Source organism: Cryptomeria japonica, chromosome 2, assembly GCF_030272615.1.
Source record: "Cryptomeria japonica chromosome 2, Sugi_1.0, whole genome shotgun sequence".
In the NCBI taxonomy this organism is placed as follows: domain Eukaryota; kingdom Viridiplantae; phylum Streptophyta; class Pinopsida; order Cupressales; family Cupressaceae; genus Cryptomeria; species Cryptomeria japonica.
This window is the reverse complement of record NC_081406.1, coordinates 606,901,019-606,918,650: the sequence shown is the minus strand read 5'-3', so window position 1 is coordinate 606,918,650 and position 17,632 is coordinate 606,901,019. Positions and strand designations below refer to the sequence as shown.

The window sequence follows — 17,632 nt, the reverse complement described above, 5'->3', positions numbered from 1 at the left end:
CACAATAGGAAAAAATAGTTGAGTTCACTCCCAATTCATTTCTCATTCATCATCTATAGGAGATATCTTTGCAATTGTTAGGGTTGATCATCAGTCCAAGGTGTTTATCTTTCATTTCTTCATTGATGATGATGATGATTCTTATTTCCCCTTGACTCCATCTATCACTTGGATGATTCAAATGTTCCTTTGTCTCCTCCATTAGTGTGAAGAATAATTTTGATAGGTTTGTGGATTAAATCTCAGTTCCCCCATCACTTGCTACATCAGAAGTTATAGTTGACATGGATTCCATGACTTCAACACAACAAGACATCATTATTGGTTTTTCCGACTTGTGGTTCTAGGGTGGTTTCATTGTAGGTCTATCTCGTTCCTCTACTACATATTTAGAGAGCACGCTTGAGGAGGCATTACTTCTATTTGCAAACTATTAATTGGAGGATGATCTTGATTCTTCTATGTGCATTGTTTATTCATTAATTGGGGATCTTCTTAGTCTTGATGAGACACATTTCAAGGAGCTTGATTTTCCTTCCACACTTTCATTGTTGAGGCTTCTTCCTTGTCCTTTTCTCATGGATATGGAGTTTATTCTACATGTACCATTGGATCTCCATCTTCCCAAATGGAGACATGTTGTTTGTCATCATGGATATTCCCTTTGGCTTCCAACATTCTTCATTCATTTTAAGGATACTTCATCATGGGGAGCAATGTTGTCTCTATCTTTCCCTTCATTGGAGGGGTAATTGTATTGTATTCTTGTGATGGATGTCATTATTGGGGGGTACTAATGTGAGACCTCCATGCATCATTTAATCTTTCACCTGTACATGATTTTTATATCTCTTTTTTAAAGAGGAGTTTTGTCACGTGAGGTTTTCTCATTTTCTTCATTTCTAAGAGATCATTTGAATTGTACATGGGTACCTAACATGGCCTTGTAGTCAAGACCTATATCGCATCATCATATCATATTGCATATCATTTTTTTCTCCCTAAGTTACACTTAAGGTGGGCATTAGCATAAATTATTATTTACTCTTCTTGTTTAAGTTTACTTAGGAATGTTAGTTGTATTTATAATTTTCTAGGTCGCATTGATATTTTCACCTGGTAGTTGTGAATAAGTGTATTATAATTACTCCTACCTAACCTTTCCTTTCCTTTGTACACATGGCACTTTATGTGGTCTCCATTTTGTTTTGGCTTTTCTATATAAGTAGGCCTTTGTACTCTTTGTATAATCAGGCAATCAAGTATTTCTATTGCATCTCTCTCTTCAATGGTTAGTTGTCTCCTGGCAATTCATGTTTGCTTCTATATCTCTCTCCATTGTCCTCTCTTCTTTCCTTCTTCTTTTTCTTCTCTATCTACTACTCTATTCTATTCTCTTTTCTCTAAAACAAAATCCAAAAGAAAAACTAGAAACTTCCCAAAAATCTCGTCTAAACTAGGTGCAACATCAAAAATTTGTCATAAATGATCAATACTCACATTTTAGTTCAAAAATCTTGCCCAAGTTAGTTCTCCATCATTTCCCCTTTTTGCTATTATTTATGAGCCCACAATAAGCGTTTGAAGCTCTAAAAGGAACAAAAAAAATATATTAGATTTTAGAACATAATTTATTTTGAACAGAGGTGGGTGAGGTCAACAAAATAAAATTTCAAAAAAAAGGAAGGCTTTGTTATGATGCCCCTCCATCAACTTTTATTTATGCTTTGAAATATTTAAAGTTTTTAATCATTTTATCATTATTTTTAATCTTATATTTGATCTTAAATTTTTCTTGTTCTTAGATTTTGGATATGAAATTGTAATTGTTAAACTTATGATGTTTTGTACTTTGTATAGTGCATGTAGATGGGGGATTTTATGGTCTTGGATTGGAGTTATTATAATTGGACTAGATATTATTTGGACTTTGAGTCATCGATGTTTGGGATGAGATTCATTTCATTGTAATTTTTGTACGTTTTAATTTCAATTTTTTTTCTTATTATCTTGAAAGGGATTTAGCAGTTTTGAAGAAATCTTGATTATAAGATGTATAACTCAAATATACTTATAATATTATAAATTAGAAGCTATATTTTTAATTGTTTTAAATTCTATAAATAAATGGAACTAATGATATGATTTTAAGAATTGAATTGGTAATTTTTTATTCTCATATTTATTATATGATGTCAATGCTTATATACTATGCTTTGATGTTCATGAAGTTTAATCTTTAGGGTGTTTTACATTTGACTCTTGGAAAGAATAAAGACACTTTATGTGTAAAATTCGTTGCTACGGATGTTGATTAAAATATGAGTTGAGGTAGTGAATGTCATTATTTTAGCATAAAATGAACCTTTGTTAATGTAAATCTTAATCATGTTACAGAGCTCATAACTAATGTTTGGTTTGATCAGAGCTTGGATTGAGATTGATATAAATTATTGGTTTAAAGCTGAACAACAATGACTTCCATACTGTAATGTAGATCAAGGTTGATGGCATCTTTAAAACAAACAAACTATTGTTTTCCTAGGAATGTAATATAGATCAAGGTTGATGGCATCTTTAAAACAAGCAAACTATTGTTTTCCTAGGAATGTAATATAGATCAAGTTTGATGGCATCTTTGCGTACAATTGTATTGTTTTCTACAACATATGCTGTTTGTTGATTTTATATATTGATCGCACTCCGACATAAAGTGGTACAAATAATGGACAATAGTTCTAGACGTTGCTCAGATCGAATTCTCCCAAACGCCAAAGACCAAATTGGTGAATATCAAACCGTGTTAATCAACACATCAATAATTTCAATACGTCAATAGAGCGGGTCTCACACGCAAACGGGAGGCGTACGTTAAAGGGGAGAATCTGGACCAACATAACAATTGGGTCTATTTATTGAGGCTCAATTCGAGTTGTTCTTCAGTAAATCTCTTCTGCTGGTGAATTCAAAATGAAAAGTTTAATAGTGTTCGCGATAGCATTAGCCGTTCTGGTTCATCCTTCTCATCAGCTGAGTAGGTATGAAGTATTGTCGAGGAGGTCTGGTGTGAGGAGGGAGGCAGAGGAATGGGTAGCTCCTTCCATTAGCAGTGAATATTCATGGAAGCTCAATCAATACGCCCAAGATGGACTGCAGGAGAATGACAAAATAACCGCTCTGCCTGGCCAGCCAGCAGGAATAACGTTTGCACAGTACTCAGGATATGTGACGGTTGATGCAGAGGCAGGGAGAGCACTTTTCTACTATTTTGCAGAGGCCACTGAAGACCCATCTACAAAGCCTCTGCTCCTCTGGCTCAATGGAGGTATTCTCTTCACCAAATATTTCACTTGTTTTTCATTAAGATCCATTACAGCTTACTTATTTCCTACCATATATCAGGGCCAGGATGCTCGTCTTTTGGTGTGGGAGCAATGACAGAATTGGGTCCCTTCCGCGTAAAACCAGATGGCAAAACTCTTTCTAAAAATCCATATGCATGGAACCAAGGTTTTACTTATATTACCCCACGCTTTATAATGTTTTTTACCAGATTGATACAATGGAATTATACAAATATTGGTATCAGCAGTTGGTTATAATCATTTATACCAGAAGTTTTTTTCCCACTAAAAAAGCTTTTGTTCAACATCACTCAGAGATTCCTGAGCACTCATATAACTTTTTTATTTTGCAGTGGCAAACACCCTGTTTTTGGAATCACCTGCTGGGGTTGGATTTTCATACTCCAATACCACCTCTGATTATCAAAATGGCAATGATGATAACACTGGTATTTCAATTAATAAATTATGAAGAGATTTTGTGACATGAATGCATGCAGTGAAGATTTCTTAATAAAAACAATGTGTACGTTTCAATATGTATTTACTAACGAAAACAATCTTTTCCATGGGTGAATAGCTCGAGATGCGTACACGTTTCTTCAAAATTGGTTTGAAAGATTTCCACAGTATAAGAACCGAGATTTCTATATAGCAGGGGAAAGCTACGCTGGTATGTCAAGCAATTCTATCATATCTGAACACAGAAAGCTCATCTTCATGTTATAAATAAACTCTGTTCTGTTGTCTTATTTGTGTGTTCAGGGTTCTATGTTCCTGAATTAGCGGACACAATTCTTAAGAATAACAACTCACGTACATCCTTCATCAATCTCAAGGGAGTTATGGTGCGGTTCCTTTCCCTTCCCAATTTCCTCTGAAACTGATCTAATGTGCATCCTATTTATACTCATCTTTTTTGAAAATTCCCTCAAAGTACAGTAAATCTTGATGAACGTTTATATGTGGACAATATGGTGAACATTATATATTCATATAGTAAATTATTTGGAATTCTTATTTATTGGAAAATTTTGCTGTACAGATTGGAAATGGAATAATGAATGAGGAGACAGATGGTTGTGGTTCTATCGATTATGCATGGTCACATGCATTGATATCAGATGAAGATTATGCAAGTCAGCGTTGCACTCCATCAGGTTCAAGCTATACAACTCACAACAACACATTTGTGTCTCGAGCAGAATCTACAGATGGAGAGATAAATCCCTATAATATATATGCCCCACTTTGTCCTTCCCATCCAGACCCCATTTGGGCATCTTCTACTTCTGTTGTAAGTATATAAACATGGGTTTTCAAGAATCTCTTTTACATAGAAATTTTTGTAGTAGTAATATATATTTTGAATAAATATATATACATGTTCTGCTCTCTATTGCAGAATGATACCCCGGTAAATGAATCAGATGGTTTTGATCCATGTAGTCCTGGTTATGTATTTACCTACCTTAACACTCCAGAAGTACAAAATGCTCTTCATGCAAATGTAACGGACTTGTCTTATGCATGGACTGAATGCAGGTATGACTATATGCATTTGGCATTTTCAAATAACGATGATTATTTGTTTGATCTCATAAAGTTTAACACTTGGAAGATTGCCATCTAATGATTTTCCAATATTCTTCTCTAAATAGTGATGTACTCTCATACACCTTCTCTGCAACCACAATGTTTCCAATATATCGAAGAATGATGGCAGCAGGATTGAGAATACTAATTTACAGGTATAAAACAGAAAAAAATGATTGATAGAAAATGTTTAATTATAAAAAATTGATTGCAAAATCTAATAAATGGTAAATGATTTTGGTTGTAGCGGAGATGTGGATGCGGTGGTTCCTGTGACTGGCACGAGATATTCCATTAATGCATTAAAGCTTTCAATAGAGGAAGAATGGTATCCTTGGATGAGCGGAGAGTTAGACGTGGGGGGTTTTAGTGTAATCTACAAGGGCTTGACATTTGCAACAGTTAGAGGTGCAGGACATGAAGTACCTAGTTATCAACCTTCAAGAGCCTTGACCATGACCAAATCATTTTTGGCTGGAAAGCCATTGCCATCATAATAGTTCCGCCTTTTTACATTTAGGAATGGCATTCAAATGATTTTATAACTACCAATATGATGAATATAACTACCAATATGATGAATAAATGTACAATCTATTTCAAAAAAGATATTATTGTTGACTCATATTTGCATATTTAGGCACCAAACATATTTTATTCATTTGATTTATTTTAAGATTTAAGTATGAAAAGAGGTCACAAAAATATATGTTGATAAAGTTATTAAATTACAAAATTTAAATGATATAAAAATTAAGGTACAAGTTATTGTTGTTTGTTATAATAGAAATTTTTAATAGAAAAAATAGAATAAGTAATATCTGATATATATATATATGCATAAGTAAAATTTTATTAATTGCTAACTTGATATAAATTAGTGAACAAAATTACATTGATTTTATTGTTCAAATATTATTTGAAATATAAATAAAGAGCTACACTGATAATATAATAATGTTAGTTTGATTTTAGTATGAATTAAAATTTTAATATATTAATTGAGATTAGAGTGATTTTCCGCTACGCATTGGTCAACCTGATTCTTTGGGACAATATAAAGGTGGGGGAAAAGGTACCTATCCTTTCTCTAATAACAACCTTAGAGGAAGGGGGAGGAGGGGGGTGCTCATACTCAATTGGTTAGCTCAGGAATTGTGGTCTATCCCTCTGTATATGGTGGAGTTGATGCAAATTTTCACTACCACTAGGATGAACGGCTAATAGATGTTATAATAACACCATTCTATTCTCAAGGTTTGTATTTATTAATTATATTATTAGGTTTTGATATGGGCACTATCCCAACAATAGTAGGATACTTTAGTACAATTCCTCTATCAACTATATCATCAATTGAGACAAGTAAAGATATAGCATATATAAGTGAAAACAATCTATCTTGAAATCAAGAAACTACATGCTACTACTAAGAACCTATATAGATAAGCTCTAATAGAAACTAAATAGAAAATACAATACCAAGGTAACATAAACATTCACCTCTAACAAAAAACACTAATCAACAATTATTAGTGATGAAAAATAATGAAAACTTTAAAAGTGACAACATTATCCCTCACCCATGGCTAATAAAAAAGCAAACTATATTAGTACACCACAAGAACACATAAAATATTTATGAAACAATTTATTAAGGGACATGTGTAGTATCACATTATTGTAAAACCCCTATTATAAACTCTACTCTGAAGCATTGGAGTGATTTCAAGTAAAGATAAAAATTAACCATTCTCAAAAACAAGATAATGAAATTTAATAACTTATACAACCTCAATTATTGAAACTAACTTTGTATGTATCTTATCATCCATAAGTGGCCAATATTTGATTATTGACCTATAGTTCATGGATATAATCTAGTATCTACTTTATGAACTCATTTATGAAGATCCCTTCTTCAATACATCCACACCAAATTTTTAATATGTTCTAATTTTTCATTTTATTACATCATCCCTTTCATCCTACTCTTGAGCTAGTAGTCCAAAAGTATAATAAGTAATCTCATTAATTATTACAACTAGATTCAAATTTTATCATAATTTAACCAAAATAATTTACCTCAAGTAAAATTGGTCATTATCTACCCAACCTTCCTTCTTTAATTTTAATATAATTCCTTACACACTATAAAGGAAAATATTTCCTAGATGATGGCGTATGGTAGGGCCACATCACTATGCAATCCTCATATGCCATTCTTACTAAGAATACCATAAAATTAATAAAAAAAAGACCTATAGGAAGAACTTCAACTCTGTATATATTGCAACCTATAGAAACTATTAAAATGTCATAAGTAATACCAATGAGATTGTTGGGATTGATGAAATAAAAAACAAGATGCAACTAATTCTTATTTTGGCAAGGCTATTGCTACTCTGAATAGTAATATTTTTACAAATAGTGAGTACTCTAAATATTATTTATTGACAGATGGATTCTTGTTCAAATGACCTCAGCTTTGCATACCCATGGGATCTAAGAGGTAAAACTTGACTCAAGAAGTACATTTTCAAGTGGTTTGCGGGCCACAATCTAAGGGACAAAACTTATGGCTTGGTTACTAAGAACTTTTCTTGGCCTCAAATAATGAAGGATGTGAACAAGTTTGTAAAGGAGGGTAGCAAAACAATAGATTATATAGATCCTTGCAAATTCTTAAGGGACCATGGATTGATATCTCCATGGATTTTGTTGCGGGATAGCCTCATATGCAATGTGAAAATAATTTCATCCTTGTCATTGTGGGCCAAGTATCCAAAATGACCACTTCATTTCATACAAAAAAAAAATACAAATGTAAGGTTGTTGACTAAAGAAAGTGGGGCCATGCACAATACTTAAGAAAATTATTGAAAATGCCTATTTAATTGAGAACAATATCGTTCTAGTAGTGAACAAGTTTCTGATAATAGTGTCCCCTCAAAACCTGTTTATCCTAATCAAAAACAAATTGAGACTAAAGAATGTGGGGCCATGCACAATACTTAAGAAAATTATTGAAAATGCCTATTTAATTGAGAAAAATATCATTCTAGTAGTGAAAAAGTTTGTGATGACAATGTGAGGAGAGATTGCGTCATTCATTTACCTTGGAGAAAGAAGGAACAAGTGGAGAAGATAGGGGACACTAAGTTAGTTGTTGCGATATCCCAAAATTCTACAATATATTTGTTTGAAAGGTTTGGTTTACCTAACTCTAACAACACTTGGGTCACTAAAACAAAGCTCTTGTAGTTATCTAATTCAGACACTTCTAAACTTTCAGGTTAAAAATGTTTCAAAGATGTAGAAGATAGTGTAATGAAAGATTCTCCAAGTTGACATGTCTAAGTAATTTGGTGTAGGGAAGCATTGCTTTATTTTTTAGTGCTCCCTATTTTGGATTTTTTTTTTCCACCTTTTTTGTAAGTTTCAATCATTTTTTTGGTATGTTGTGATGTTAGTGGTGAGGTGGTAGTCTAGTCAATGTTTATGGCTTGGAGGTGGAAACTTGCAAAAGGAATTGAAGATGTTTTTCACACATTTCTCTTACTATATTAATTTTTTTATTTTTTTTTATAAAGATAAACAGGTTTTACAGGGACCTAAAATCCAGAGTATTATAGACTAAGGCTAGCAGCTAACTAGATAGTAAAACTAAGCAAAACAGGGGACAAACCCCACATAGACCGAAAGCCAAAAAACCAAAACAGTTCAACCAAAAAACAGGGCAAAGCACTCAACTAAGAGAGTGCATCAATTCAATTTTTTCTAAATAATCCTCTTATTAATTTTTTCCAAATCCTCCATGATAAATCTGGAGGTTCCCTGGTCCTAGCTCCGGCTCCCGGTTCTAGTGCAAGCACCTGAGCTAGTCTTCCCACCAGCAGCACTCTGTCCACCCTCTGAGACATTCTTTTTCTGTCTTTCCCCCAAGGGAGGGTCACTGGCAATGGTCCTGGTTCTATAATCAGTCATCATGGAATTAATTTTTTTTAAACCATTAGCATTATTGTTCATCACCTGCCTACTGATTTCCACCAGATTGTTCAGGTTTTCCTTGATTTCACTCACATCCTCGTCCAGCTTCTCAATTTTGCGCTCACGGTCAACCGTCATAGTTTCCACATCCTCAGAAATTTTCTAGATCATACTCATGATCTTCTCAGTTTTACTAGGCCCAAGGGATTCCGTGAAAGTCTCAACAATTCCCTTAATCCCATCTTTTAGGGATCCAATTTCCTTATCCACCAACTTCCAGCGGTTCTCATGACTTCTAGTAGCCTCCAAAAAAAGATTTCCCAGCACCCTCTCCTCCTTTTTCTCGCCTTTATTTTCCTTATTCACAAACCCCTATTTCTCATCATCCACATTGATAGGGATGTCCAGCCTAATCTTGTGGTCCAGGACTTTGGACCCACTAGATTTGGTTAATTTTGTTTTCTTTTTGGTGGGTGGCTCCAGGTCTTGCATTTTCCTGCTGCTAGATTTGAACTTACTTGGCGCCCACCTTGGAGGATTGATTTTCTTGCTACTGTTAGTTCTCGGGGTCACCATAAGCTCCCCTTCTTTCTTTGGTCTATACTCAGGGTCCTTCGTATCCTTGATATCACAACAATCCATGGCAGTACCACTGTCATCCTCATCCATCTCTGTATCAGAAACCAAATGCACATCAGGATTAGAGGAGGAAATGTGGGTTTTATCCTTGGAGGAGGGTTTCACTTCATGAGCTTGGGCATATTCCATAATCAACAAGATAAGCCCTTCATGAATCACAGGGTTATCCTGGTTTTCAAAATGTTTAATTAAACTATTCTCCAAGGACGAAACCAAATAAAAGGGGATGGAAATAAATCTACCATACCTAAAATGATTTAAGATAGTAAAATGATGTGGGAAAAGGCTAGCATATCTACCATCCAGGGTGATGTACCTCATGATGAATTCAGCCATATCAGCCCAAAGGGAAATCAGCTCTTTCCTATTATAGCCATTGTTCACCATTTTTGTAACCCTTTGTCTTTCCTTTTCCTTATCATAAAAGGCAGCAATAGCCTCCTCACCCGACTTTTGTCTCTATAGGATTTTTTGCCTGTCATATCCAGACCAGTAACAATGGTAACTAGGTTTTTGTCGACTTGAAACTCCACACCAAAGGCACTCAACACACCCTTATTCCAACCTATTAATTTTGTATTCTTAGAGTGGAGAGATAGATAATATAAATAAATTACTAAAATTTGTTGAACTGTTTTTCTATTTTCTTTTTGTTCTTTGCAATTTTGTTAGAGTTGATTTGCAGGATAGGTACCTTATATACATCATAAAAAAAAAATGACAAAAGTACCAGAGGAAATATAAAAGAAACAAAAAAGTTAAAAATGAGAGAAACTATATAAGCTTGCATTACATTCAATCCAAATGCTTTCTTCAATAGATGTCTATAGTCACGTATATGTATCCGCAAGACCTAAATAAAATTTGAAAACTTCTCTATTATTGGAATGTTCTTTTCCTTAGATAGCTTCTAATTTGTTGAAAATTCTAACTTGTAAAAAAGATATTTTCACTTTCTAGACAACCTTATTTCCTTAAGAAAGTTTGAGTTTGGTTTTCCTCACCCGCGAAAACTATTGATTGTAACAGGGAGTGTTTACTGAAACAAAAAAATTGATAAGAGAATGAAATAGATTAGGTGGGCCTCGCATGCACCACCTAAGTAGTGAACATATTAATGTTTTCACTTATGTTTTTCTCTATATTAATTTTATATTGGTAAATTGGAGAGATTAATAATATAAATAAAGTTAGCATACTTCTTTTTTAATTATTTTTAAAATGCCAATAGTTATCATTATTGAAAAAAGAAAAAAAAATTATCCATTATTACATTAAAAAAATATTATATTATTTGCTATCAGAGTGTTCTTTTCATCAATCTTTTCTTCTTGCTTTCAGTGAAGCTAAACTATGAAATATACTAAAATTCAAACCAAATAAGAAAGGAAAATTGGCAAATAAAGATCAATAAAACCATATTTTCAACATCAATTCTTATCCCTACAATTTGTTATTCTTTCACAGATTCTAGCTAACCTATTATAAGAGTTGCTACCACTGTATACGCCTATCGACATAAATATCTGAATTTTGTTAGACTATTTTATTATTGTGAGAAGTTGCTACCACTGTATACGCCTATCGACATGACAGATTAAGTGGACTTACATGCACTATATAAGCAATCAACAGTAATTTGAGCTTTTAAAGAAATTTGATGATGTTGCTAACAGTAATTTGAGCTTCTATTTCAAGACAGATAAGTGAAGCACCTTTCAGTTCCACTTTAGCTTCTATTTATTGTGAGAAGTTGCTTTTTATGACAAATTCACGATGACTGGACGATTCAATCTTACCCGACTAATTCAAGATCAATGATATGATGTAATGACGGGGCTCGGAGGAAAGTGACTGCTAGTTTATTGGAGGTTGGCGTGGTGTGTTAAAATGTAGGATGTCTAGTTTATTTAAGGTAAGAGCTTTGCTGCTCTTCGTTTTGCTGTCTTTTCTTTTCAGTATCAGGAGGAGCGAGACTCTCGTGAAAGATAAATAAAGAACTTTACTATTGGATATGGTTGAAGCTATTTTGGCTTCAAAACAGATCTTTCATACAGTGTGTTAGCAACAGGTTAGTCAATCGCAGTCGTTAATTGCAAAATTGACGGTGTAAAACGCGCGACTAACACGCGTGTTAGTCAATCCGTACTATCGTTTTGGAACCAGAATAGACGCGTCCCTTGGATACATTGGAGAGGTAGAGAAAGAAGATCCTCCTTCTCTCTAATAAGGCCTTACAACAAGCACAAGTATTTAGAATAATTGACTAATAATAGGAGACTAGGAGACTATGCAATCATTAGGATAATTGACTAATAATAGGAGACTAGGAGACTATGCAATCATTAGGATAATTCAAGCTTTCATCTTTCCAAAGTGTTGTCCAAGAATAGGAGACTATGCAATCATTAGGATAATTGACTAATAGACACCATACCAACACCACTCTATTATCCCCTTATATTTATTAATTATATTATTGGTGCTTTATATGATCCACTATACTTGTAAATGGTTTGTGTGTTCCTATGGTGGTCTAGTATATTATGGACAAGTGTAGTGGCTCATTACTTTGAAACCCTATTGCAAGTTCCATTAAAGATTGGATAGTGGAGTAATTTTAACTAAAGGGATAAATGAGTCATTCTTATAAATAACACGACGAAGCTTAATACCCTGTATAACCTCAATTATCATACAACCTTTGTAAGAATTTTATCCTCCATAAATGACCAACATTTTATTGTGAAATAAGACAAACATGTATTGAACTGACATCCCTAGATCTTGAGAAAATGCTTTCGATATTTGATTATTGATCCATAATTCATGAATACCATCTTGTGTCCTCTTTATAAATTCATCTATGGTATTTCTTAAAGAGACCTTCTTTCATTTATCCATTGCAAATTTTTATATGTTCCACTTTCTCATTTTATTTCCTCAACCCTTCCATCCTCCTATTGAACTAGACTTTTTAAATTCAATGGCTAATATCATAACTCGCTATGAATAACTCCACATTTTAATTGAAATCAACCAAAATCATTTCCCTCAAGTACAATAACCTACTAACTACTAAAAGGCCTTCTTTATTTAAAATAATATTGCTTTAATTAAACTAATATTTCCTCCAATGACAGTTGAAAATATTTACTACATAATGATTTGTGATAAGGCCAATCCATAATATGTCCATTGAGCATTCTCCATAGTCCTTATAATACCACAAAAATTAATTATAAAAACTTGTAGGAAGAACTTCAAACCTCCATATACCACAACTCATAGAAACTAGAAAAATACCATAGGTAATCTTGCTTCTATGCATGACAGGTCATAAAACTTTTCAACGCTATTTAAAAAACAATGTATATTATTAAACATGAAAGAAATATAAATTAAATGTATGGTTCAGCCTCGTATTTCTTTAAAAAAAGAATATTTAATCATATTGCACCAACTAGAATTTATGATGTTTAATACTCCTTAGTTATAAATTCCAACCCATTCCAAATTTATCCTCTTTACTTTTGATTAATGTGAATTCCAATTGAAGCACACCTTAGTTATCACATTGATTTTCCAATCTCATTTGAGACCTGTAACAATGCATTGTCAATAATTGTACTAAAATTATCCTCCCATTTCAAATTTTATAAAATTAATTTTAGTTTCCAATTCAAATAATTATCTTTACTAACTACATTATCAATTAAATGTGATTCATCTTCTATCTCTATGTCTAAATACCCTACCCAACAAATAGATTTTAATTCAAGTAGTTTTTTTGAATTCTACATTATTATTAGGGTAAAAGTTCAAAGATGTGGCCCACTTTATACTCGAACTTATCAATTCAAATGAATTTAAGCATTTTCAACTAAAAATTAATTTTGGTTAAAGATATGTTCTATCAAAATTCATTCTAACTAAATTAGGTTTGGGCCAAAACTTTTCTAACTAAACATATCCAGTAAATACATATGTAGTCACATAAATAATATTTTTTACAAAAAATAGATCTATAAGTGTCATTTAAAATTTAAAAACAATCATTTTGATCATTATATCATTTTTATTTTTCTTTCTAAAAATAAGTCATCAACACCAAAACATAAGGTCGATTTTCTTCTAAAAAATCTAAATTTAATTTTTTTTTAAATTAAAAATAGGATGCACTAGAGAAGATCTTGAATGTATAGAAGTTCAAGTAACCCCCCTAAAGAAATATTGTGTGCCCCTAAGAGAGCTTGAAAATGATGTTACTTACTCTTAGCAAAGGTTTTGGTGAAAATGTCTACAACTTGATCTGGTGTAGGACAATATCATAAATCAATGACTTGCTCTTGTATTGGCTCTTTGATCTAGTGCATATGGATCTTGATGCACATTTGGTTCATTGATATCGAACCAAGTTCTTTGATATTTAAATGGCACTTTTGTTATCACAAAGGAAGATAATTGGTTATGAAATAGTGAAGCCAAACTCAGTCAAGATATTCTAAAGTCAAATACCCTTAATAATGGCACTAACAACTTCTTGATACTCAAAATCAGTTGAAGGAAACAAAATAGCATGATAATTCTTTCCCTACCTAAAAATGGGGCCTAAATTGGTAAGATGAAATCTATAGCCAGATTTGGACTTATGTAATGCCCCCATTTTCATTAGGATTAGTTCACAGAGGGGTTTGGCCTATTACTTGACCCTCGTAGGCAAAGGAGTTGATGGGAGGGTCGCTTGGGCAATTGCTTGTGGCTTCACATTTTATTTTTATATGATTTTTGGTGACATAATGTATTCTCACGTATGATGTCACATATGTTGCTAATTGCACTTTATATTTTAAAGATATTTTAATATTATCTAAAGTGCAATTAAATATTATTTTTTAAGAAGTAATTAAATATTATTTTATAGAAGGTAATCTTCTAGAAGGGAGACTGATCCATGTGAGAAAAAGAATAAATAGGGGATGAGTCTCATTGTTTTGGCATCGAATATTTTGACATCTTCTTTGTTTGATAGCTTGTGGAACCAAGGTTTTCTGGAGTTTATCTTCAGGCATTGGGAACGAAAACTCTCAATTGGTAAAGCGATTTTGAGCTTGTGAAAGATCTTTCAAATTATCGTTGGTTGTGAGCTCTACCTCGGGAATTCAACTTGGAGCTTATTGTGTAACTTTGCTTCAACAATCATGGAGTACGGCCGGGAAGGAATGTTTCAGATAGGTACAATTGATGATTTGTGACTTGTACTTCATTGAGGAGTCAGGCGTTCTACTTGGGAGTATTTTCAGGGTCTGAAGGCACTTTTTGGGGACTTTATTAGTTTTGTCATAAGGGTCTATCCGACCTAACAGTTCCCATATTTTCACTCATTATCCATTGCTGGTTGCTCAGAATTTTATGGGTAATTGTTCATTCAATTTGTTTGGCATTGACAATCATTCCAATCATTACTTGGTGATGAGAAAGAGTTGCATGTATTTGTTAATTACATCTACAACTCAGGGGTTTTGGCATCATACTCCAAGTGGGGCGATTTCACTAATGAAGCCTTCAAAAATTCATGAGATAGCTCCTACGTGATCGTTGGGATCTACTCTTCCTTGTGGCATCAAATAACCACGTTCTTGATCATTATTTTCCTATGTAATGTCTAATTTCTGAGTACCTTATGTTCAAAAAAGTAGGGGCGGCCATTGAATACCTCATAAGTCAATTAGGTCTGATAAATTAGTGCTACTATATCATTTATAATAGTCTGAAATTGTAATCAGATCTTAATGACAGCAATATTGGATATTCAATTTATTATTGTGAAGCATGGATGGCAACTATTTGATAAAATAACAATTTCCCAATTTGATGCATATTCAAGTTGTTTTCAGTTTAGTGATTCATATATATGCATTTGAAATATCAAAAGAGTCATTATGCATTGAGATTGTAATGTTAGATATCACTGAAATCTTTTTCAAATACATTCCATGTGCATCGGTGTCAATAACACACAAAGCTATGCAAAGCCTATCCTGTATCAATAACATGCAAAGTTATCAGTCTAAAACTCAGAACGGCAAGCCTAGTGTTTGTATGTGAGTTGTTTGATATAATACCTTGAGCCAAAAAGCAATCAATTTTTTAGTAACAGTTGGTTTAAGGGTTGAAGGACAATTGTTTGACAATATTCCTAGAGCCTATCTTCTATCATTAAGGCCATAATCAACAAGGGATATTATAGTGGTATTAGAGCGGTGTCCAGCCATCTTGTGTGAGAAATATGGCTTCTAAATTTGTTGATGAAGTAATGATTTTTTATGAGTATAGAGCACTTCCAGATAAGACCAAAGGTCTTCTAGACTTCGACTGCTATATGGATTATTGGATGGATTGTGGCATGCAAAAAAGAAAATCAAAGAATAGAGATACTTCACCCATGATAGGCAGAAATTTATATGATGACTTTGTTAGAAATGTTAATTTAACTCAAGAGGATATGAGGGTAGCCATGAGGAATGAGTTGTCTATATCATCTTTGAAAGAAGTTATACTTGAGGCTTCTACATTGGAGGCTAGCATATAGAATTTTAATGATATGGGTATCAATGGTATGGATTTGTTGGATGATCATATTGCTTCTTCACCTTCACATGATAAAAAACTAGACTATGGCAACCAAGGACAGTTGAAATAAAGGCCCTTGGTTTGGGAAGATTTTAACAAATGTTGGTGAAGGAAGATGGAATAACTCATTCATTTTCAAGAATGGACAGCACTCACAAACATCTAGAGGACCTCATTTGGACAGCTCAAAAAGAGGAAAGACAAAAAGGAATGGGACATGGCATTCCTCATACACATTTGCATCCTTTCAAAGAGGCTTTGGAGTTGATTAAATAATACTATCTACAAATGGTTAGAGATAGAAACAGGGCTGTCCAATTGGTAAAATATCAAGATAGAGAGATTGTTGACCTTTGTCTACTTCTTAGTGGGCATAATCACTCTTTTCATAATTCAGAAAATCGGTGCTTTGTAGCAGCTATTCCTAGAAAAGAAGATTAGATAAATCAAGACTTGATGGATTTTGATGACTACAAAGATCTGAATTGGGACAATGATATTCCTCTTCATTCTTATGAGATTTCTACTCTTACACATGGGATAATTTGTGAAGATGAGTCTACAAGTGTTGGTTCACAAAGTGCAAGTGTTGGGGGTGAAAATTCCAATAGAAATGTACTTGTGCAGCTTGAAGAATATGACAGGTATATTGATGACGGTAGGCGCATTTCTTTACTTCATCATGAGAATATTGATACCTTGGAATCATCTCAAGATGGCACTCAAGATTTGGGTGTTAAAGATGGGTTTGATGGGATGAATTCAAATCATGAGCATTCTAATCTTTTATATCAAACTTGGGGGGTGTAGAAAGGACACACAACTTGTGTGATGTGTGGTCACAAAGTGCCAAGGAGACTAGATTAGTGGTTGTCTATGCGAGACAGTGTCTCCAAAATATAAAGGAAAGGGTCAATATCTCCAACATGGCTAGGAAAAATTGGATAGATCCCTTTAGGAGATTCCTCATTCAAATGAGGGATGAATCTGAAAATACACTTGGTTCTCCTAAGGACTGTGATGGTCAACTATTGACTGAGATTGGTACTTTTAACCATGACTACATAGTGAGGAGAGTTCATCACCTTTATAGCCCATATATTGAGGATTGGTTGATGCGTCGATGTGGATTGACGGAGGGCTTGTACCATCCATTGTGGGATGAAGAGTGGCCATCTTCAAAAGATGGGACTAGAGGTTGCAAGTACCTGACTCAGTTGTGTGTGGGGAATTACTTGTAGGGAAAGCAATTAGTTATCCATCATGTTGATGTGTATCCGCTAAGGGTTGCTAATTCTATGTCACAAAGATTTCATATGGGCACATGGCTACAAGATGATTATGGTGTTAGTAGGAATTATGGTTTGATTTGTTATCATGTCTACGAAGGTTTAGTCAGTGCTTCTAGATGTCCTTATTTACACATGACA

At 33.5% G+C, this 17,632-nt stretch overlaps 1 protein-coding gene across 1 annotated transcript; it reads left to right on the top strand.

Annotated features, from left to right (window-relative positions):
- The first annotated feature begins 2,993 nt into the window (after positions 1–2,993).
- On the top strand, positions 2,994–5,461 carry LOC131043852 (serine carboxypeptidase II-3-like). Its single transcript, XM_057977082.2, has 9 exons — positions 2,994–3,325; positions 3,403–3,510; positions 3,698–3,793; positions 3,925–4,017; positions 4,110–4,192; positions 4,390–4,641; positions 4,750–4,889; positions 5,006–5,095; positions 5,188–5,461. Exons 2-9 carry the CDS (start codon positions 3,435–3,437, stop codon positions 5,435–5,437), a joined length of 1,080 nt encoding a protein of 359 aa, XP_057833065.2. The 5' UTR covers positions 2,994–3,325; positions 3,403–3,434; the 3' UTR covers positions 5,438–5,461.
- Positions 5,462–17,632: the final 12,171 nt, after the last annotated feature.

Bases quoted from the DNA above. Each gene is read 5' to 3' on its own strand.
- LOC131043852 (XM_057977082.2), top strand. From the start codon at position 3,435: ATGACAGAATTGGGTCCCTTCCGCGTAAAACCAGATGGCAAAACTCTT. The intron at 3,511-3,697 runs GTTTTACTTATA...TTTATTTTGCAG, and splicing joins TCCATATGCATGGAACCAAG to TGGCAAACACCCTGTTTTTG. The intron at 5,096-5,187 runs GTATAAAACAGA...TTTTGGTTGTAG, and splicing joins TTGAGAATACTAATTTACAG to CGGAGATGTGGATGCGGTGG.